Here is a 23,046-nt window from a genome sequence, read left to right on the forward strand (position 1 = left end):
CTGCTTCAGTCTGGCTGTCCTGCTGATCCTCTTCCTGTAATACTTTTAGCCATAACCCCTGAACAAGCATGCAGATCAGATGTGTAAAATGTAACAAGATTAGCTGCATGCTTGTTTCAGGTGTCTGATTCAGAAACTACTGCAGCTAAAATGGTCATCAGGATGGCTGGAAACTGGTATTGTTTTAAAGGAAATTAATATGGCAGCCTCCATATACCTCTCACTTTAGGTGCGCTTTAAAGAAAAAAAAACTCTCATCTTTCACTGCTGTCTTGTTCTTCCTGCACTGACACAGTAGAGGGGACCTAACCTTTCCTCACTCCTTCCAAAATGGGAACATGTTGGGCTTTAACAATAGGGTAGGACAAAAACAGCACACCTCTCACTAATCGAAGGCAAGTGGAGGCACAAAGAAAACAATTATACTAGGAGTCTGGCATAGATGAGCTAATTTCTCATTAGTGGCTCTCCCAGCTCCAGAAATTGAAACCCTATGGCCTCAATTCACTAAGTTTTATCAAACACTTTATCGAACGTTTAATAATTTACCTCATGAGTAAAATCTAATTTTGAATTCACTAAGGTGTTCTAGATTTTTTGAACATTTTATCGATAAACCATTTGATAAATCCAGGGCTGTGTAGTTGGAGTCAGGGCAATTTTGGGCACCCGGAGTCGTCGTTTCATAAACTGAGGAGTCAGAGTCGGGTACTTTTTGTACAAAATCCACAGCCCTGTTAAATATTAGACTAAGGAGTCGGAGTCGGGGCCATTTTGGTTACCCAGAGTCGGAGTTGGAGTCGTGGTTTCATAAACTGAGGAGTCGGAGTTGGAGTCGGAAGATTTTTGTACCGACTCCACAGCCCTGGATAAATCTATAACACTTTAGTGAATTCAAAATTAGATTTTACTCATAAGGTAAAATATCAAACGTTCGATAAAGTGTTTGATAAAGCTTAGTGAATTGAGGCCTATGTCTCATGATATCAAAATGAGAGCTTTTCACTTGACAATTTTCAGTTTATATAGATCAATTTTTATCCTTTTGAATTTCCAGAACCTGATTGAAAACAACGTACTCAACTCCCTACAGCATCTTGCGCCATACTGTTAATAGATTATATATTAAAATCCATTGCTGGCATCTAATATATATATTTTTTTTAAAGGTTTAGACTAAGAGTTCTTTTAAGACAGAGAACAAAGAAAAGAAAGTTAGTAAACAGAGAAAACATTAAGCTATACAACTTGTTTGTAAGGTGGTTAGAGCAACAAACCACTCCGCAAAAACAAAAGTAAATGAAACAAATAGAGTTTTTATTTTTTACTCTGTGTAGAACATTTATATAAAGAAACAAAATATTCTATTATTGATACACAGGTGAGGAAAAAATACAATTTCAGGACATACTAAAATAGAAAACATGTGGTCCGTTAAATAGATTTTCTCATCATATATTACACAGACTGTGGGGGTAATGGGTTTATGAACAGAAGCATGCAGTCCACAAATTAGTGTTTATTGCCATTTTATTCAACTACAAAAATACGTTATAAAAAAATGAATCCATTGCTAGTGCTCATATTCTTCTTTCAAACTTCCAGGTCAATAAAGAGCCTTGTATCCAGTGATTACTGCGTCACACAATACACTTGCTTTTCTGTACTGCCTGGCAAACTTTCCATCACCTCCTCTTTTCTTGCTCATATAGCCAGTTGGGCCTCCAGTACTTGCAAATTAAACTTGACTTCAGTTTAGTGGTCAAGGGCTTATAAGCCTCTCATTTTTGTATATATATTTTTTTTAACTGAGATCTGGCTAATAAATTACTGTTACTATTATATAACCTGTACAACACTGGTTTTCAAAATAAAAAAAAGGCTCAAGTTTGTTATCTGGAGCATAAAGGCAAATTAGAACTCTGTTATGTGTTAGTAAAAACTCGTAAAAATGTGTCCGTGTAGCCAGTATATTGGTGTTTGGCAATAAAAATTCATCCCTCACCCTGATCGCCCTCTGTCACCAATATGTGTAACTGTGCAGCAGCAGCCAAGCAAAGCTGAACAGCCGTATGACAGAGGTCACTACGCTATGCCAAAATCAATGTGCTTCTAAAGCTGTAACAGAATTTAGCCAGACCTCATCCAATAGCTTTATTAATCTGTTATTAAGTCTGCCTATATACACACACAAAAAAAAAAGAAAAGAAAAATTCATAGAAAAATTTGAAATGCTAGACTGAGATTTAGTCCAGGGTGTCAGTGGTAGTTTAAGCTACAACAAATACAGTCTCTCTACTGCTGTGACTAAGGTTAGAATTTAGTGCAGCAATCCTCCCGACTCTTAAACTTCAAAACGGCATAGTTATATGTGGTTGCCATCATGTAGATCAGCTGGTGGAAGAGAACAGAATAAAGAGGAGCATAAGATACGGCAGATTCATGCCTCAGGAAACCTTGGGTATATCTCAGCTACAGGCTTATTTGTATGGTCCTCAAAGAATGGCAATGTGTGGTCACTGAGGGGAGCTTAGATTTCAAATGAAACGCCACTTTTGTTCAAGAAAGGTGCAATCATCTCCAGGTTAGCTCTACACATTTCAAGGATTTGTGGAAAAAAACATTCCAGGTCTTCACTTTTTATGTGCTCATGCTTGCTAAGACTATTGCAATGTCTCCCTAGTAGGGAATGTAACATGGGACTTCAGGTTTCTTCAATGTATTAACAAAGAAATCTGATCTCCCAGAAGACTTCCCCTATACCTTTCTGACTCCTAATTAGGTTCACATTAAAACATAGAAAAATAAAGCTTGACTACCCAATTACATAATTCTCTCAGTGAAACAATTAGTGGGAGGGATTGACACTTGTTCCTGCACCAAATGGCTATTGGGACACATAATTCCCATAATCCCTAGCAGAGGCCAACTGTCAATGCTGAATACTAATAGTGTTTTGTTGGTCACCAGATGACAGCTGATAAAGAGTGAAAGCTCTAACTCCTTCTGCAGCACCCTGTACACCTAAAAACTTCATAGAACACAGTGAATTGTCATCAACGTTGCAAGTTGACATCAATACTGGAAGTTTGAAGTGTACTAGAGATGAAAACAAAATAAAAATTATACATATCTGGGGATTCCTCCAGCCTGATCGCTCCCTCTGCGCCATCGTCCTCTGTAAGGGCTCCCAGTAACTTCAGACAGTCGGTGCATACGCAGCACGGCTGTGTGCACTCCCCTGTCTTGCTCCCATGGCCAGGAAAGTCCTGCGCCTGCACAGTAGAACTGTGCAAGCACAGAAAGCTCCCGGCAATGGGAGTGCGGTGGGCCAGGCATGCGCAGTAAGCCCCGACTGGACAAGATACCGGGAGCCCTTACGGAAGGTCCAGGAGGCGGAAGATAGCGCCGGGGGAGCAATCAGGCCAGAGAGGGCCGAAGGAAGCCCCAGGTATGTATACTTTTTTGTTTTCTTTTCATCTCAGGTTCTCTTTAAAAAAATAATAACTGGGTAGAAACTGGATTAGAAAGGTCTTTTTTAAACCAAAAGTGGCGCCACACTTTGAAGTTCCCATGCACTTAACAGTTTCCCTCAAAATTTGAGATCCTGGTAATGGTTTTGATTCATTTATACCAGCCTACGTGTTATTCCACCCACTAAAAATAATAATACTTAAAGGAACCTGCACTAGTAGAAACATGGAGGCAGCCTTCTTCATTTCCTTTTAAAAATACCATGTGACTGGCTGTGATGCTGTTTCTTTTCGGTTCAGTAGTTCCATGCATACACAAGGAACAAGCGTGCTGCCAGCAGGGTCAGAAAGAACAGCTGATCTACATACATGCAGGAGCTCAGAAGAAGGTAGCAGAAGCAGAATACCAGCCCAACAGCCAGACAAGAAGCATTTTTAAAAGAGAATAAAGATGGATACACCTACATGCCTCTCAATTCAGGCTTCATTTAAAGGAAAAACTAATCTTTTCAGATGTTCAAACAAAAACCTGTAATGAGAAGGATGTGGAATTTACCATCTTTATTCACAGGTGAGGGTCTTAAACTACAGTACTGAAGCAAAAACATCAGTGTGACGGCAGCCTCCACACTGAAGCAGATATTTTAGTATGGAAAATTTGGCACTGGTGCTCGACAATAGTTGAATGCCAAGGATGGATGGTTTGGGCACCAGCACTATAGCTGATGCTGCTGACTTCGAAGGATATTATCAGAAGGTTGATAATGGAATTACTTGCAAGGGAGGGTGGATTCAGTGCCAGGGATCAAGACTATCTGTTAGGGGTAGTGTTAATGAAAAGGGTAAGAAGAGCTGAGCTTTGCATGGTCAGTGAGAAGGTTAGAGATGGGCTTCAGTCAGGGATTAGCATTAGGTAGCAGGTTAGAGTTAATCATCAGGAAGTGGTTGATGACAGATTGTATGGGGAAGAAGGGAGGAGAATCAGGGTCAGACAGAGAAGGTTTGCATCACTGAAGGATATAACTTTGAAAGGTAAGGTTAGGGTTTGGTGTCTAGAGGGGGTTAATGTTGTGAGGGAAGATACAGAAAGATGTCCAGATGAGATTAACATGGTGGGTTGGAGGTTAAAGTGGACCTGAACTCAGAACTTCCTCTCTGCTCTAACAGATACACAACATCATAATAACCTATAAAGAAAAAAGGTCTTTGCTGCAGCTGATACAAATCCTGCAATAACTCTGCACTGTTTCTACTTCCTATTTCTCTTCCATATTGTGAACATCCAGTGCTTTCAAATGAGCGTATCTGCCGTGGCAGTCAGGTGACACAGGGAGAGATCAATTACAACTTGTGATCAGACACAAATGAAGGGGAATTAGACAGGCTAAACTCTCTACATACATACAGTGTGCATTTATCTAGGCTTTCCTTCTGTCCTGTGCAGGAGTTCAGATCCACTTTATTGTGAAGAATCAGCAAAGAGATTTAGCAATTACCAGGTTAGGTTTATGGGGTCAACAGATACCAAAGAAGACAGCATCACACAACCAAAGCATGACACTCTATGCCCATACAGAATGCACTGCCACGGGTTCCCATGTACCCTTCTCCACATTCCCCCACTACTAGCTTCTTTTACTGTAATTAACATAATCAATGCCAGATAAAGTTGAACTCCAGGCAGTATTATAAAATCACAAACCGAAGTGACTTCTCAAAGGCAAACCTTAATCTTGCTCCAACAGCTACAGGAGCTCAGTAGAGATCCCTTAACAATGCACATGTCACTTTCCCCATATTCTGCGATTATGTGCGTCATGTAAATTCATGTATTTTTTTTTAAACTAATGTATGTTGTAACGAAAGTAGGCTGCAGATGTTGTTCCCTTCATTACAATAATTGTTTGTTTAATCTCAGTGTCCATGGTTTTATATTAATCAGTAAGAGCTTACCCAACAAACAGCTATGAAAGCCTGTGCATAAAGACTGGGCTCTCTCCTCTCACATACTGGGATGGGTATCTGTTCCCGCCTCAACCTGTATCTGTATGCTGGGGCTGATTGTGCTCTGTGTAGTAATGCATCTAGGTCATCCCCGGTATTGCTCACCCACAGATAACTTGCTGTGCTGTAGTGCTGCTCCCAGATAAGAACATGTGTCATGAAGGGGCCATTTGCAGATACAAATCATTTCCACTAAATTAAATTACCTATATGTTATTTAGGCTGCCTGAAGTTCAACTTTAATGCTTTAAAATTGTGATTTCTATGTTTACATTTGGTTATTTCCATATATTCAGATTTTTCTTCTAGTTTGTAGAACTGTGTAACAATTGTGTCATGTGTAACTCTAAAAACAATGTACTGTAGAGTAACAGCCATACAATTCTGCCTCAATGGCTAAGCTACAACTGTATACTTACAAACAGAAACATTGTGCAGCAGACAGTAAAATATAAACATCTCAAAAATTACTTCTGAATAAACAAGTACATTAGCACAAAACATACCATCATTTCCCTTTAATGTGGATGTTGGGCACATTTTCAGTGCATTATGAATTGTTTACTTGACATGGAAATACATGGAGAAGGCAGGCAGTAGACATTTGCCTCAGCACCTCTGCACTCTTCATTTGATGGGAGCCTGGCCATTAACAGAATCATGTGCTAGAGAAACATGGAGACTGCCACTGCAAATTCCCCCCATAAAGGCGGAGCACATATCCATACTCTGAATCCACTACCAGTTGCTGCACTGCTATACTATTCAAAGGACAGTCTATCCCTTCCTTCAGGAACTATTGCATAGAGTTTTACAGTGAGATTCACACTCACACATGCTAAAGCTAAAATCAGATTTCTATAACAAGACATAAGAAAAAGGTTTGGCTGCATTTTTTGATGCTAGCCTGCTCTAAAAAAATGTTTTGTAAAAACTTTCCTAATTCCCGTTTCAGAAGGAAGTTGAGATTCACCAAGATAGAGACGGGACTACAGTAATAATCCAGGAAATGTTCTAACCCTTTACCACACTACTCGAATCTACAGCATTTTTTCCCCTGGAAATAGTTCCATTCAACTTCTATCCCCTGCACTTCCTGGAAATGTTATTCAAGGTTAGTCAATTGTAAAAATGAATCCTCTACTATACTTACATGTTTAACACTCAAACTAGCAATCTGTTCATGTGCATCATTCTTGGAGATGTATCCAAGGCGTGATGCTATGCAAATCTGGAACTGCACAGCCCAACTCAACTGAGCCCATAGATAAATGGGGAAGCACTATGTATGATGCTGAACACTGCCCCACTACTGAAATCAAAGGCACAGAGGGCATATCAGAGCAAGGGGTAGGGAGACTTTTTCATTTGGAGTTGTACCTGAATAGTTTTTAGTCACTGATCTGTGACAAAGGAAGTCTTTTGCTAACAGGAAACATTGAGCATAAGGCCACGGTTTAATTCATTTTAAATTACCAATCATTTGTCACCTAACTGGATATTTGAAATGAGCACTGTATCCTGTCACGCAATCCCCCTGCTACTCTAGAGCAGATTTACCCAACCTTGTCCTCAAGGGCCACCAACAGTACATGTTTTGCAGAAAACGCAGAAACATGCACAGAGGCGTAGCTAGGGTTTTCAGCACCCGGGGACAAAGATAGTTTTTGCGCCCACCCTCTGGACAAAATAGGTGTGGTCACACATCAGAATGCGGTCATGGGTGGAGGTATTTAGATAGCTGTATGTGCCCCCTTACCCCATTCAGATAGCCAGATGTGCCCCCCCCCCTTTAAAAAGCCAAATATGTGCCCCTTTAGTTAGCCAGATGTGCACCCCTTCAACCTGTTTAGATAGCCAGATGTGCCCACTTTAGATAGCTGCTGTTAACGCTTCTGCAGAGGGAGAGAAGCAGGGGCACTTCGGGCAGCCAGCAAGCCACCTCATGCACACGGGGGTGCAATGGCCGTGCTGAGCGCCTTCATAGTGCTGCACCCGGCAACATATGTTCCCCCCCCCCCCCCTTGCCCACCCATATCTCCTCCTCTGAACATGCACAGGTGAAGTAATGTGTCTCAGCAGGTCGAATACATTTACCTCTGTGGATTGCCACAAAACCTGCACTGTTGGTGGGCCTTGAGTCTAGAGGTCACATGTCTAGCCTCACCGTCTCCATGATGTTCCAGATAAGAAATTCACAAAGCACTGATCCCAACACATGAACCTGTAAGCTAGGGAAATGTTATTTTGCAATGGGAGTCCACATGGCAGCTCCCATCAAGAGAAAAGAGAATGTCAATTTCAGCTGGAAAATAATGTTGCATCAGATAGACAACCTGTGTTTGTGAAGTCTGCTGCAGATTTGCTGTATGCAATGATTAGCACTGTGCTATTCTATAATGATTAGATGCAATCTACAATGAAAACCATAATCTGGACTTACCAGGGCAATAACAGTAGCACCTGCTCCAGCACAGGCCACAATAAACAGGTGGTAGGACATGTAGAACTGAGAAAGGAAAGGACACAGAAATAGAAGCATTAATCATAGTCCCTGTGCATTACAGCCTGCAAGATCATTTTGCATATCAAGCGCAGTTTCTCATTAACGATCATTAGCTACCATAGAAAGACACACATTTTATTCTGATGAACTCGCACAGTGCTTGCAAATGTGCATGCAAAAATACATAGGTGTTTTCTGCAAAGGCGTTCCCTCCACAAGTGCTATCTCCTCCTGACTGAACACCCTCAATTTTCCCCCAACTGTGCCTTCCTAGCTTAAAGGACAACTAAAGCGAGAAGGATATGGAGGTCGCCACAATTATTTATTTTAAAGAAGACCAGGTGCCTGGCAGTCCTGCTGATGCTCTGCCTCTAATGCTTTTAGGCATAGGTGGTGAATCAGCATGCAGAGGATGGGAAGCTTCCGACATCGTCAGATCTGACAAGATTCGCTGCATGCTTGTTTCTGGTGTTATTCAAATACTACTGCAGCCAAATGGACCAGCAGGACTGCCAGGCAACTGGTATAGAAAATAAAATATGGCAACCTCCATATTCTGCACGCCTCAGCTGTCCTTTAACCTTCTCCACCCTGGCTGATCTCATGCTAACTTAACCTCTTCCTAATTCAACTCTCTCTAAGTTAATCACCTTCAATCTTGGTCTGGGCTGCATATAATTTACATCTAATTTGCATGCAAGTTGGAATTATTAGCCTCAAACTGACAATATTTACTTTCCTGACTAGGCTAACCTTGTGCATTGCTAGCACTATACATCGTGTTTATCCCGGAGATTCTAGCTATCCCAGTCCTCTGTCAGTATTCATGCTTTTAGGCTAATTTCACACCAGGACGTTGCATTAGAGGGGGCGTTAAGGTCGCATAACGTCCCCCTAACTCTACGCCTGGTGGTGCTGGATCTGGACGTCAGAGTGAGCCGCGTTGTGCAGCTCACTCTGGCGTCAGTGATGCCGTGATGCGCACTCTTGTGCGCATGCGGCATCACGTGGTCCCGCCGGCCAATCGCCGCACAGAGCGGCTGCTCCAGGAAGTAAACACTGCACGTCATAACGTGCAGTGCATATTAATTAGCCATGTGCCTGGCCGCTCTCCGCTCCTCCCCAACTTTACTGAGCATGTGCAAGCAGTCTAACGCGGCTCAGCCGCGTCCAAAGTACTGCATGCAGTACGTTGTCTTGTGACGCAGCGTTACAATGTAACGCAACGTCCGCACTGTGAACAGCCCCATTGATTTTTCATTACTGTGCGGTGGGCTGCGTTACAGGCTGCTCTAACGTGCGCCTGTAACGTCCCACTGTGAAACCAGCCTTAAGGTCTCAGCACCAGCCACTAGTTATTCACTGCAGAGTTGTGGGCATGGTATAAAACTTCAACATAGATAAGGAATAGTGTGGGAAAAATTGGGAGAGATTTTTAGGGCACTATAGAGTGGAAACACTGTTGGGAATAGCAAACCTGTATCGCACTTTGACATTACTGAAAATCATCACACAAAAAATTGGGGCAGTGGAATTTTGGCATGTTATATTTACAGAAAATGCACCACCCTTTTTGAGGCACACCCTTCATTAGCAGCCAATTACGCTTGCCTCCTAGCCAAATGGTCTTAGTTCCCCCCGCTGTCCATAATAAATATTTTGACAAGTTCATAGTGTTCACAGATCATCTGCTGTGTACAAAACTGTACCATCCTTGCAGTGGTGGGTTATGCACTCTCAGGATACTTAGGCTGTGCAGGAAATATCATCAAAGAGAATAATTAGGGATGGACTACATTTTGCTTAGTAGCAGGTATGATCAGATACTTATGGTACAAATACTGAGCTTACTGATACATATAGTTCATACAAAGCAGAGTGCTTAGAAAAGGCATGGAATAAAACAATTCTGTAAATTCTTCCTCCTCTCAATAGCCAGAGACTCATTATTCATACCTCATTGGTGCTGCAGATGTTTTCCAAAGCCGGTCCACAAGCCTTACCAGGCAAGGCACTCCATGGAATGATACCTGCACAGAGAAGGAGTATGATAAGCCGAATTCACTGCGAGAAGCTCAGCATGCTGTCTCCTCCACCCACTGCCCATCTGTGTTCCCTTACATGCACCCACACAACATGTTCAGCGTATCTGCAAACTGCTGTGGTGACATATTCAGCCGTTCACCTACCAAGACTTGCTCTGTTATAGCAATGATGAAATCAAATTGAACCAGTGACTAAGCATCATTAAAAAACCACATTAACCCAATTGAGGCCCACTCAGCTTTCACAAGTAATTAGGCTAACAATAAGGGGTGTGAACCATGCCATTAGTACAAAGCTCTAATTTGAATGCTCTAAATCTAATGTTGCTGTTAGCTGCATGTTTTAACCACTTCCCTACCACGCTATGTTTTGCTGATCGGTGCTGCGTGGGCTCTCCAGCCCGCAGCACCGATCAGCTAGCAGCCAGGCCGATCAGACTTCCCCCCTTTTTTCCCCACTAGGGGGATGTCCTGCTGGGGGGGTCTGATCGCCGCCGGCTGCTTGCGCTTGCGGGGGGGGGCTCTTCAAAGCCCCTCTCCGCAGCGCTTCCTGGCCTCCTTCCCCTTCCCTCCCTCTCCCTCCCCCTGTGAGCGGCGCAGGACGGATTTCCGTCCTGCGCCTGATGGGATAGGCTTTAGCCTATCAGATGCCGGTGATCCCCGGCCAATCAGAGGCCGGGGATCGCCGATCTCCTCTACGGCGCTGCTGCGCAGCAGCGCCGTATGCATGTAAACACCGGGGAAGATCTTCCCCGTGTGTTTACATTTACCCTGCGAGCCGCCGATTGGCTCGCAGGGTGTTCACGGAGACACCCTCCGGGAACTGCCATGGTATACACTTCTGGATTCAGGGGCGTGTATATACGCTCCGAGAATCCGGAAGTGGTTAAATACTCTCAGCGTGACTGTTGTTCAACAGTAGGGGCCGGTCAGTTACATACAAGAAATACGTCCCTGAATATTGCTGGCTGTAATGGAGTCCACAGATGGCAATAAAACACTTAACATCTTTAATAAAATGATCAAACTGTAAATTGAAAACTGCCATGTATAGGTGGCAAGCATAAGAGCTCAGGTGATTCTTTCACTCTAAGCCAGGGGTAGGGAACCTATGGCTCTGGAGCCAGATGTGGCTCTCGATGGCTACATCTGGCTCACATACACATCAGTAGGGGTTGATTCACTAAGCTACACTGCTCAAGCAGCACAGCTTAGGCCCCTTTTACACTTAATCAGTTGCTTTCAGTTAAAACTGAAAGAAAACTGATTTTCAAAGTAATGTCCATGTTTCCCTATGGCACAGTTCCCACTATACGAGTTTTAAATGAAAGATTTTTCACAATGCACTGCTATGGAAAAAAATGCATACCAACGTGTACTAACACACACCAACACATTAAGTGTAAAAGGACCCGTAGTGTGGCAGCGCAAGAAAACATTTCAAAGTAGGCACGCTACTGCTGTAACATGCACTACTAACTTACTCGCGCTACCCCAAAAAGAACAGCTGCTCCAATTGTCCCACTCTGGACCCTGTCATGTCCAGTGACTTTGTAGAACGAGATCACATTGATTGGCCCTATAGGCTGCCTGTCACTTCATAGGCAGCCTATTGGGCTAAAGTGCGGGGATCTTGTCCTACAAAGTGAATCAACCCCCAAGTCAGCTAGCTAATGTACAAGCTGTTAGTCAGTATTTCTCCTGTCTGGCTTTTGGGGAAATTGCTGATGTTGCTGAAACCCAAGAGAAGCTGAAGATGTGTCTGACACTTCCGCTACCCGGCGGATCAACTATACACATCACCATGGCAACAGGGACGTGAGCCTTACTGCCCCAGTTTTAAACAAATTGTACGGCTCTCACTTAAAATATGTGGCGTTTATGACTGTCTTCGCCAAAAAGGTTCCTGACCCCTGATCTAAGCCATAGATATTCCCTTACTAATGCCAACAGGGTTGAGATGGGTAAAAACATACTGACAAAAATGGCAATTTAGTTTTGACTGCCCTGTGATGCTTCATGCACATTTAGCATGTACTGTCCTATAGAGAGGGGTGGTGTGGAGGAGGAGGGCCGAAGTGCAAAGCAATTAGGGAGTTTGACAGCTGCAGACCTCAAAAAGTAGGTTTAGAGGGTTTAAGAAAACAAATTCCAATAGTATGAACTTCACATCTTGATAGGATAATTAGAACATAAGGTATGGCTGGGAAACCACAGCTATCCTTCACCTGCAGCACTGAAGCAAATCAGACAAAACCAATATTCAACCAAATTCCTCATTTGTGTTATGTACAGTAGCTAATCACAAAAGTGAGCTTCAAGTGTACCGTATTGCCGGATGTCCACACATATCTGCTCTGCTGAAGTGGTCAAATTTACAGGTAACCCTTTCAGAACTTCACAAGAGGACCACATGTTGTAGAACAAGAAGACAGGAACTGCAGAGAAGCCAAATACTCCAAGCCAGGCAACTCCCAGGACGTAGGTCAGGAATACAAACTGAAAGAGGGAAGAGAAAAGTATTAAATAAATAAGCGGAGAAAGCTCTGTTTACATTCATAGCAGTAGAGAATAGGATGACAATATACAGCAGCTCTGTATACATAGCATGCGTCTGAACACCTTGAGAAAATTATGTAGATGGACATTACTGACCCAAATTAAACTGCTGCTAGATAGACTCATGATAATCAGGGAAATCGTTGATCCTTTGACTTTCACAGTTCGAGTCTCAAATCCATATTAATCATGCAGCTAGTGGCAGTAGGATTTCATCACCTGCCTGATCAGTGCATCAAGGTTCTTAAAGAGACTCTGTAACAAAAGTTTCAGCCTTATTTCTTCTATCCTATAAGTTCCTATACCTGTTCTAATGTGTTCTGTCTTACTGCAGCCTTTCCTAGTTGCACAGTGGCTGTATTATCTCGGTTATATAATCTAATCTTCTTTGCTTTGTCGGCTCAGGCAGGAATGTGCTGCTCTGCTGTGATAGGTGGAAGTTATACACACCGTCTCCACGACCCCCTCCAGGCTCTGTGTGGGTCACAGACTGAGCTCCTCTCAGCCTATCACATTAGCAGCCATGTCTTTTGTTTGTAAACACTGCCTAAAACTGGCAATTACAAGCCAGGATTGCAGCAGGGAGTGGCAGAAACAGCACTGAGGGGCCCAGGAGAACATAATAAATAGAATGGCATGATTTTTATTGTAAGAATTTTAGAGTACAGATTCTCTTTAAGTACAGAATCTGAGAGTTCACAGAGCTCTGCCACTATAGAGACGGCAGAGTGGGTAGCCTGAGGAGACAGGTGTGCGGCGTGGATGGTGGTAGCGGCGGGTATGTTCGGCGATTCAACTGAAGGAGACGGTTTCTGGTACCAGTGGTCTCTGATCCTTAAGGGGGCAGAGACCACTGTACTGACGGGGTTAATCAAGGCCATTTTGGTGCTTACTTTTGTAATTATGATATTAAAAACAAAAACACAATTGTGTGATAATAAATGGCTTTGCCCAACCCCAAAATATGAATGAAAAAGAACAATTTGGGTATAGTTAATCGCTCTATTGTATGTAAACTTTATACTCAGGCTTTGCAAATCTAATCAGTGCTGGTTGCAGTATTATCTAGTATCCAGTTTCCCAATCCTGAAAAATCTTCCATCCGGTACGATTGACCAATATAGATTGAATTGGCTGACTATCGATGCAAAAAAAATAAAAGAAAACAACCAGTGTATGGCCACCTTTATGCTACATTATTAGCTAGTAACCTCCTCTTGACGTTTGGTAGGGCATTGGTGAGATATCTATTCACCGATTGTGAAGAAAAATAGGGGAAATGCATTACAAAATACCAACTAAGACAGTGCAGTGTCACAGTTCTTAAACACATTACACCAAACAGTTTGTTTATCTAGTATGGTGTCCCAGGGCAAGACTGCCTAATGCTTTAAGGTGGCCCAATAAGCTCGCCCCCAAGTGGCTGCATCTCTGTCAAGAGAAAAGCACTATACAAATGTTAGCATGTAAGTTAACATGTTACTTGCAGTGTATACATTCAACACAAGGGTGCAATTACAAATCATGAGATCCCCACAGAAAAACTTGAATGTCCTTTCCCCCTCCCAAAAATTGGGGAAAAAAATAAATAAAACCTAAAAAGCAGCAAAACGTTTGTTAAGCTATTAGGGCAACAGTTTTCAGAACAAGTGCTGTTCATATACTGCTCAGGAACAGCTAGGCAGCCTGTTCTATTTATTGGGGCAGAAGGAAGCAGTGGCACCCCACATTAGGAAAAATATGAAACCACTTGTCATACAGCAATCCATCATAACAGATCACTAAACAATACCATGGAGGAGCTGTGCAGACAGATTTGTGTACAAGACATTTAAAGTGGTAAAGGCTTCAAAATTTTAGTGGTTTATCGTCCCCCCGGATCGGAGATGCTGACCCATTCCTACAGGAATTCTCAGAACTTCTGGCCATGCTGGCTCTGTCTTTTCCGAGATGGATCATCCTTGGTGACTTCAACATCCGGGCTGATAACACTCAATCACAAGATGCAAATGAACTAATAAATCTCATGGGTGGACTAGGCTTCACACAAGTTGTAAAATCAGCTACCCACAGAGGAGGGCATACGCTAGACTTACTGTTCCACCTCGGAATGGACATTAGTAACATAACAGTAACCCCAGTGGTGTGGTCAGACCATCACATAATGCAGTTTACTATTGAACATCACCCTATCAAGCAGCTCCCTAAAGAAACAATCAAAACCCGTCCCCTGAGTAAATTAACACCGGAGAGGATAACTGCCAACCTGGATTTTACAAATCTGCTCCACAGTCAAATGGACCCAAACTCTCTAGTAACCCAGTACAACAACACGATATATGAAACACTTGACAGTATTGCCCCATGGCGCACCAAATCAGCAACCAAAAAGCAGAAAGCTAATTGGTTTGACAAAACCATCATGGATCTAAAAAAGAAAGGGCGCAGACTAGAAAGACAGTGGCGTAAATCAGGGACTGGGGAGCACAAATCTAGCCTAGTTCAACACCTCAGACAATACCAACAAGCAATAACCAAGAAAAAATCAGACTTTATCTCGCACAAAATATCTACAGCCAACAACAGAGCTGCTCAACTCTTCCACACAGTGGAATCACTCTGCAATCCTTCCTGCCTAAAAGCCCCAACCACATACTCCAGGGAAAGGTGTGAAGAATTATCTGCCTTCTTCACAAACAAGGTGTCTACCATCCGTGCCAGCATTACACCAACATCAATTGACCACTGGACGTTGCATATGCCTACTACCGTACCACCATGGCAAGTCTTTGACACTCTGAGTGTAGAAGATTTTGGAATTCTCATTCAAAGTCTCCGCCCCACTACCTGCGACCTGGATCCTGGCCCAACTGGATCCTTAATGCAGTGCCCAGCGCTGTTCAGGCCAGCACTTTGCAAGGAGCACTGAGTGATTTTGTGAAGTGGACTTTTCCCAGAAGAACTAAAGAAAGCAATCATAAAACCCCTCCTGAAGAAACCATCACTAGATCCTGATTCTGTAACCAACTACAGACCTGTGGCGAACTTACCATTCCTATCAAAAGTTATCGAGAAAGCAGTCGCCAACCAGCTAGAAGCCAGGCTTACAGATAACAACATCTTTGATACTTTTCAGTCAGGATTCAGGAAAAGGCACAGCACTGAAACAGCATTAGTCCGAGTAATGAATGATCTACTTACTGCAAGGGACAAGGGTGATTGCTCAATTCTGATTCTTCTTGACTTGTCAGCAGCATTTGATACTGTGGATCATGAAATACTAATCCAGCGACTGAAGAATTACTGTGGCCTAAGGGGTACTGTTCTTAGCTGGTTTCAGACCTTCCTATCTGGCAGGACACAGCAAGTATGTCTGGGCACACACTACTCTAATCCAGTGCCACTTGCCTATGGAGTTCCACAGGGTTCTGTACTATCACCATTACTCTTTGCAGTCTACATGCTCCCTGAAAATAATCCAGAACTATGGTTTAGGATACCATTGTTATGCAGATGACACACAACTGTATCTGTCCTTCAAGCCTGGAACCCAAGACCCATCAGCATCCATAAATGCGTGTCTAGTGGATTTACAAAATTGGATGAACACCAGCTGGCTGAGGCTGAACTCTGACAAAACAGAGGTGTTGGTGGTAGGTGGTCCACACATGATGGATAAAGTTCAAAACGCTCACCACCTCAAACTAGCAATTGGGGGAGATACTGTACAGTATAAAGACTCTGTGCGAAACCTTGGGGTGATCCTGGATGGAAATCTAAAACTCAGACAGCAGGTATCAGCTGTTGTCAAGTCTTCCTTCTTCCATCTAAGAAATATAGCGAAAATTAAACACCTTATCCCAGCTGAAGACCTACCTGCCCTGGTTCACGCATTTGTATCCTCCCGCCTAGACTACTGCAACGCCCTGTTAATCGGATCTACAGATAAGGTTCTGCGCCCCTTACAGCTAGTACAGAATGCTGCAGCCAGACTCCTAGCCAATGCCCCCCGCAGCTCACACATCACCCCAGTACTGCAAACTCTTCACTGGTTGCCAGTAAAATGGAGAATCAATTTTAAGATCTGCCTGCTGACATTCAAGGCTCTACACCACATGGGACCCAAATACATAGCGGATCTATTGGAACTTTATGCCCCTCCACGCACCCTCCGCTCTGCCAACAAGATGAAGCTGCTTATTCCCAGGATACACTTAACATTTGGTGCTCGGGCCTTTTCCTATGCAGCCCCTACTCTATGGAACTCACTTCCACAATCAGTACGAGAGGCTCCTTCTCTGGACAGCTTTAAAAAAAGGCTAAAAACTCACCTCTTTTCCCTAGCCTTTGAGACTGCATAATGCAGGGTCACAGCGCTTTGAGTCCCCAGGGAGAAAAGCGCTATATAAATGTTATTGTTATTGTAAAGTAATTTCTGACAATGCTCTAAAGATGAAAATCTAACATCTGCAAGTAACTGCATACACTAGACTGTCCACCTCGGCAAGAAATTTCTCCTCAATTCCTATTACTGAAACAGGACAGGTAGGAAATGAATACCAACATTCTATAAAACCATGACCTTTCAATAAATCTCCCAATGGATGACTTGTTGGAGGAAATCTTAGAAGGGATAAATCCCACCCTTTTCACTGCTCCTTCTTGTTACGTATCAGGACCAGGAAGTGAATGAAATACTCCCTAATGAGGAAACGCACATCAATAAAACGTCAAATTCTAACTTTTCTACACTCTATCAAAAACAAAATAAAATTTGCTGCAGACAAAAGCATGTTGCTTTAAATCCCATACACGTGTTATATGAAACTCAGCTGAAGCAGCCAATAATGACCGGCTCTGCTAAGAACCCAGCATGTTTACAGCAGCCCCTTGACCCCCTCTCTGTCAGCCTGGTGGATCGCTTGGGCTGAGCAATGGCTGGTCAAGAGTACAGTTCTCCCCACTCACCCGGCTCCCGCATGAAGTCATACCTGTGCAGCTCTGTCAGCTCCGCACAGCAACAGAACATGTCGATAGCCTACAGGCTCGCAACACATCTGTACAGCCTTGGCCCTGCAATGCGGCCTGAGGGATCCAGTTCTGATCCTCACCACGCGACATGCCTCATACATGTTTGAAAATAAGAGACTGCCTCGTACATGTGTGCAAGGTTTTGTACACATTCTGAGTGGAGACTGTATGGCACCTTTAGGTTTGTGAGCGTTCCCTGAGTAATTTCATCTTCTCCGCACCAAAATCAGTACTCACAAGCTCAACTGGCCCCCACCCAAGCTGGCCCTATTACGTGACTGTGGTAGGAACATTAGATTATACACTCAGGGAATGACTGCAGTGTCCATGCAACAAGCAAAGACTTCTCAGCTCTAAATTAATCTATAAAGTAGAACCACTCTATAAAGTAGAAAAAGCCTGTGCTTTTGCTATACAATCATGACAGGTTTGTCTATTTCAATTTGTTTTTTAAATCTAACTGGTGTAATATATAAAAGTGCCATAAGACTGCTAGAAATACTTGATACACATGAAAACAACAATACCATGTAAGCGCATAGTACCATGCAACCAGATTTATTTTCACTGTAGTCCTATCAGTAGACAAGCCTTTCTTTTCAATTACAGCTATTTGAATCAGGAATCTTACTAGCCAACAGAAAAAAGAATAAGCTTTCAGTCAATACGCCTTCTTCAGACTCAATTCCTGTAGGCTGACAAGATGTAAGAACACATGGGGCCTGATTCACAAAGCGGTGCTAACCCAGTTAGCACGCCTAAAAGACCTTAGGCGTGATAACCATTGCACCATGCTGGTGAAAAGCCAGTTCAGGTGTGATAAGTTTAGGTGTGATAAGTTTAGGCATGATAAGTTTAGATAAGTTTAGATCGCACTCAAAGTCCCGCACGCAAAGCAGCGCCATTAAACTATGTGAAGTGCACCAGACTTTGCTATCGCAAAACTTTTGATCAGCTGTGCACTGCGGTGCTAACCCAGTTGGTGCTTAAACTTACCATGCCTAAAAACTTAAAGGGACTCCGAGCTCACGAAAAAAAGAAAAGTTGTACTCACCAGGGGCTTTCTCCAGCCCAGTGCTGGTCGGGAGGTCCCACGCCGGCGTCCTGGCTCCTCTCCTTCTCCCCGCTCCGGTATAGCTGACAGGCCGCAGCCCGGGCGACACTCGGAGTGTTGGGCTGCAGCTTCCGCGTATGACGCGGATTACGTCACACGCCGGCCGCCTCGCGTCATCACGGCGGCCGGCGTGAAAGTACTGCGCATGCGCGATTAAAGCGCGCATGCGCAGTACTTTCACGCCGGCCGCCGTGATGACGCGAGGCGGCCGGCGTGTGACGTAATCCGCGTCATACGCGGAAGCTGCAGCCCGACACTCAACCGAGTGTCGCCCGGGCTGCGGCCTGTCAGCTATACCGGAGCAGGGAGAAGGAGAGGAGCCAGGACGCCGGCGTGGGACCTCCCGACCAGCACTGGGCTGGAGAAAGCCCCTGGTGAGTACAACTTTTCTTTTTTTCGTGAGCTCGGAGTACCTTTAACATGCCTAAACTTATCACACCAAAACTTATCATGCCTAAATTGAGTTTAGGCATGATAAAGGGCTTTTCACCAGCGTGCTAACTGTTAGCACCGCTTTGTGAATCAGGCCCATGGCTTTCACTGGCGACACGGTAAATGCTGCTTCTAAAAAACTATTATTCTAAGTGCAACTATTTGTAAATGTTAATAGTAATCCAAGCCCTCACCATGCCGCTGATGCATCGTCCACAGGCAGTAGTTTTAAATTCACTGTGCATTTCCTTCACAGCACTAGTGGTGTAGAAACCTTCAGCCAGCAGGATGATACCATACAGGAAGAAGAAAGAAGCAATGCCATAGATGACATACTGCATTAACTGGATCCTGTAAAACAAACACACCTCTCAATAGACATCTACCTACAGCCACTATATGCAAACATTCATTCTCAAACTGAACTTTGCACCCCCCCTCCACACTTCATATACTTAATACTTAATGTAAGCAATATATTTATTACACCTAGGACCAAGCTCTGCAACAGGTGTGTGTGTGCGTGTGTGTTTTGGGGGGGGGGGGGGCAAGTTTATTGGGATGTATCCTCTTTGCACTTGTCCATTCCATTACAGCGGGGAAGTAATGGCTTCTTACGTGGATGAGACCAACTGAATGTGACACACAGCCATTTCTGGGCATAGGCTATTTAGGCAATCGCCTGGGGCCACATATTGTGAACCTCTGTTCTAATTTTTACCCAATTTAACCAAGACATCCATAGAAATATGGCCCCATGCCCTGCATTTGCAGTTTTAAAGATGGTGTAAAGACACGATGTTGTATACCCACGCTCAACAGCGGTTTTTATGCTTTCACAACTTTTGTTGTGAAACAAGTTGAAACACCTAAAAAAAGTATTTTGCTATTGTTCAAACAGCTGATAAGACTGATAAGAAGCCAATTCAACTGTTGGATTGACTTTTTATCAGTTTTAGGTAGCCATACACTGGTCGATTTGCCATCAGATTCGACCAACAGATAGATCCCTCTCTGATCGAATCTGATCAGAGAGGGTTCGTATGGCTGCCTTTACTGCAAACAGGTTGTGAATCAATTTCAGCATGAAACCGATCACAATCTGTGGTGTGCTGCCGCTGCCTTCCACCCCCCGCATACATTACCTGCTCCGGCCGGCGCGTGTCTCCGCTGTCACCGATGTCTTCTCCTACGCTGGGTTCCGCGTTCCGGTCTGGCTGGCTTCACTGCTTTCTGTCCGGGGAAGTTTAAACAGTAGAGGGCGCTCTAATGTTTAAACTTCCTGCCGGGACAGGAAGTGAAGCCAGCCAGACCAGAACGCGGAACCCTGCGGAGAAGAAGACAACGGTGACAGTGGGGACACGCGCCGGCCGGAGCAGGTAATGTATTGCCACTGTACTGCGTCGGTCGTCGGGCATTCGAACGCCGCTATCGACGCACTCCCGACCCGCCGGCAATCGAGCAAAATCTTCCGCATGGACGGCTCAACGGGAACGATTGATTTCAGGCGGAAATCATTTGCGCAACGATTTCACAGCAGATTCGATCACAGTGATCGAATCTGCTGTATATCAGCAGGAAAATCATTAGGTGTATGGGCCCCTTTATCAGCTCTTTGAACAATAGCAAAATACTTTTTTTTAGGTGTTTCAACTTGTTTCACAACAAAAGTAGCTAGGTACCGTAATATTGTCGTATTTACGATTTATAATGCTGTGGGTGCAATATGGTCAGCTTTTTATTTTTCAGTTTGCTCCTCTTTAAAGGGAACCTAAAGTGGGAGGGATATGTAGACTGCCATAATTATTTCCTTTTAAACAATGCCAACTGACTGGCAGTCCTGCTGATCTAATTGGCTGCAGTAGTATCTTAATCACATGCCTGAAACAAGCAGGTGCATAATCTTGTCAGATTTTTGTCAAAAATATCTTATCTGCAGCTTGTTCAGGGATCTACGGCTAAAACTATAAGAGGCAGAGGATCATCAGGACTGCCAGGCAACTGGTATTGTTTAAAATTAACCACTTAACGACCGCCTAATGCCGATAGGCGTCGGCGGGTCGTTAGTGGTATAGCATGGAAACGGCCGCTCGATCGAGCGGCTTTTCCATGCTAGTTCACGGAGACTGCCTCCGTGAACAGTGTGCGAGCCGCCGATCGCGGCTCGCACGCATAATGTAAACATCCGGGGAAGAAATCCCCGCTGTTTACATCACACGGCGCTGCTGCGCAGCTGCGCCGTGACGTAGATCGGCGATCCCCGGCCTCTGATTGGCCGGGGATCGCCGTCATCTGATAGGCAGAAGCCTATCCTATCAGGCGCAGGACGGAATTCCGTCCTGCGCCGCTCAGAAAAAAAGGTAGAGGGAGGGAAAGCCGGGGAGCCCAGAAAACGCTGCGGAGGGGGGCTTTGAGGAGCCCCCCCCGCAAATCAGTAGTAGCCGACGGCGATCAGACCCCCCCTGCAGGACATCCCCCTAGTGGGCAAAAAAGGGGGGGGGGGGAAGTCTGATCGCCCTGCCACATTCCTGATCGGTGCTGCGGGCTGTAGAGCCCACGCAGCACCGATCAGTGCAAAATCCCCTGGTCCTTAAGTGGTTAAACAAAAACAATGTCAGCCTCCAGAGGACACTTTGGCAAACTAAGCATTCCTGCGTACGCATATACATCTTTATCATGCTTCAATAATACTCTGATGACTACACTCACCTAAAGGATTATTAGGAAAACCTGCTCAATTTCTCATTATTGCAGTTATCTAATCAACCAATCATAAGGCAGTTGCTTTAATGCATTTAGGGGTGTGGTCCTGGTCAACAATTTCCTGAACTCCAAACTGAATGTCAGAATGGGAAAGAAAGGTGATTTAAGCAATTTTGAGCGTGGCATGGTTGTTGGTGCCAGACGGGCTGGTCTGAGTACAGGTATTACACAATCTGCTCAGTTACTGGTATTTTCACGCACAACCATTTCTAGGGTTTACAAAGAATGGTGTGAAAAGGGAAAAACATCCAGTATGCGGCAGTCCTGTGGGAGAAAATGCCTTGTTAATGCTAGAGGTCAGAGGAGAATGGTCCGACTGATTCAAGCGGATAGAAGAGCAAAGTTCACTGAATTAACCACTCGTTACAACCGAGGTATGCAGCAAAGCATTTGCGAAGCCACAACATGCACAACCTTGAGTCGGATGGGCTACAACAGCAGAAGACCCCACCAGGTACCGCTCATCTCCACTACAAATAGGAAAGAGAGGCTACAATTTGCACAAGCTCACCAAATTTGGACAGTTGAAGACTGTAAAAATGTTGCCTGGTCTGATGAGTCTCGATAGAGTCAGAATTTGACATAAACAGAATGGGAACATGGATCAATCGTGCCACTTGTTACCACTGTGCAGGCTGCTGGTGGTGGTGTAATGGTGTGGGGGATGTTTTCTTGGCACACTTTAGGCCCCTTAGTGCCAATTGGGCATCGTTTAAATGCCACGGGCTACCTGAGCATTGTTTCTCATTGTCATGTCCATTCCTTCAAGACCACCATGTACCCATCCTCTGATGGCTGCTTCCAGCAGGATAATGCACCATGTCACAAAGCTCGAATAATTTCAAATTGGTTTCTTGAACATGACAATGAGTTCACTGTACCAAAATGGCCCCCAGAGTCACCAGATCTCAACCCAATAGAGCATCTTTGGATTGTGATGGAACGGGAGATTCGTGCCCTGGATGTGCGTCCCACAAATCTCCATCAACTGCAAGATGCTATCCTATCAATATGGGCCAACATTTCTAAAAAATGCTTTCAGCACCTTGTTGAATCAATGCCACATAGAATTAAGGCAGTTCTGAAGGCGAAAGGGGGTCAAACACCTTATTACTATGG

At 44.1% G+C, this 23,046-nt stretch overlaps 2 protein-coding genes across 7 annotated transcripts in view; one reads left to right on the forward strand and one right to left on the reverse strand.

The window, feature by feature from the left end:
- Nucleotides 1–23,046, forward strand: part of OFD1 (OFD1 centriole and centriolar satellite protein) — a 225,715-nt gene that overhangs the window by 170,383 nt on the left and 32,286 nt on the right. For all 3 annotated transcript variants that reach the window (XM_068268378.1, XM_068268382.1, XM_068268388.1), the window contains one exon: nucleotides 6,433–6,591. Coding sequence is in view for 1 of the 3 variants with exons in the window: in XM_068268388.1 (XP_068124489.1) it covers nucleotide 6,433 (1 nt within the window). In the remaining 2 variants the exon portion in view is untranslated. The remainder of the gene's footprint in view (nucleotides 1–6,432; nucleotides 6,592–23,046) is intronic.
- Nucleotides 1–23,046, reverse strand: part of GPM6B (glycoprotein M6B) — a 191,276-nt gene that overhangs the window by 1,573 nt on the left and 166,657 nt on the right. For 3 of the 4 annotated variants that reach the window (XM_068268392.1, XM_068268389.1, XM_068268391.1), the window contains 4 exons: nucleotides 19,359–19,515; nucleotides 12,356–12,527; nucleotides 9,940–10,013; nucleotides 7,921–7,986 (listed from right to left, as the gene is read on the reverse strand). In XM_068268392.1, coding sequence (XP_068124493.1) covers nucleotides 7,921–7,986; nucleotides 9,940–10,013; nucleotides 12,356–12,527; nucleotides 19,359–19,515 — 469 coding nt within the window. Of the gene's footprint in view, nucleotides 1–1,296; nucleotides 2,395–7,920; nucleotides 7,987–9,939; nucleotides 10,014–12,355; nucleotides 12,528–19,358; nucleotides 19,516–23,046 lie in introns of those variants that run through there. The other variant, XM_068268390.1, reaches the window with a different exon arrangement.

This window comes from Hyperolius riggenbachi, chromosome 2 (assembly GCF_040937935.1).
Source record: "Hyperolius riggenbachi isolate aHypRig1 chromosome 2, aHypRig1.pri, whole genome shotgun sequence".
Classification (NCBI taxonomy): domain Eukaryota; kingdom Metazoa; phylum Chordata; class Amphibia; order Anura; family Hyperoliidae; genus Hyperolius; species Hyperolius riggenbachi.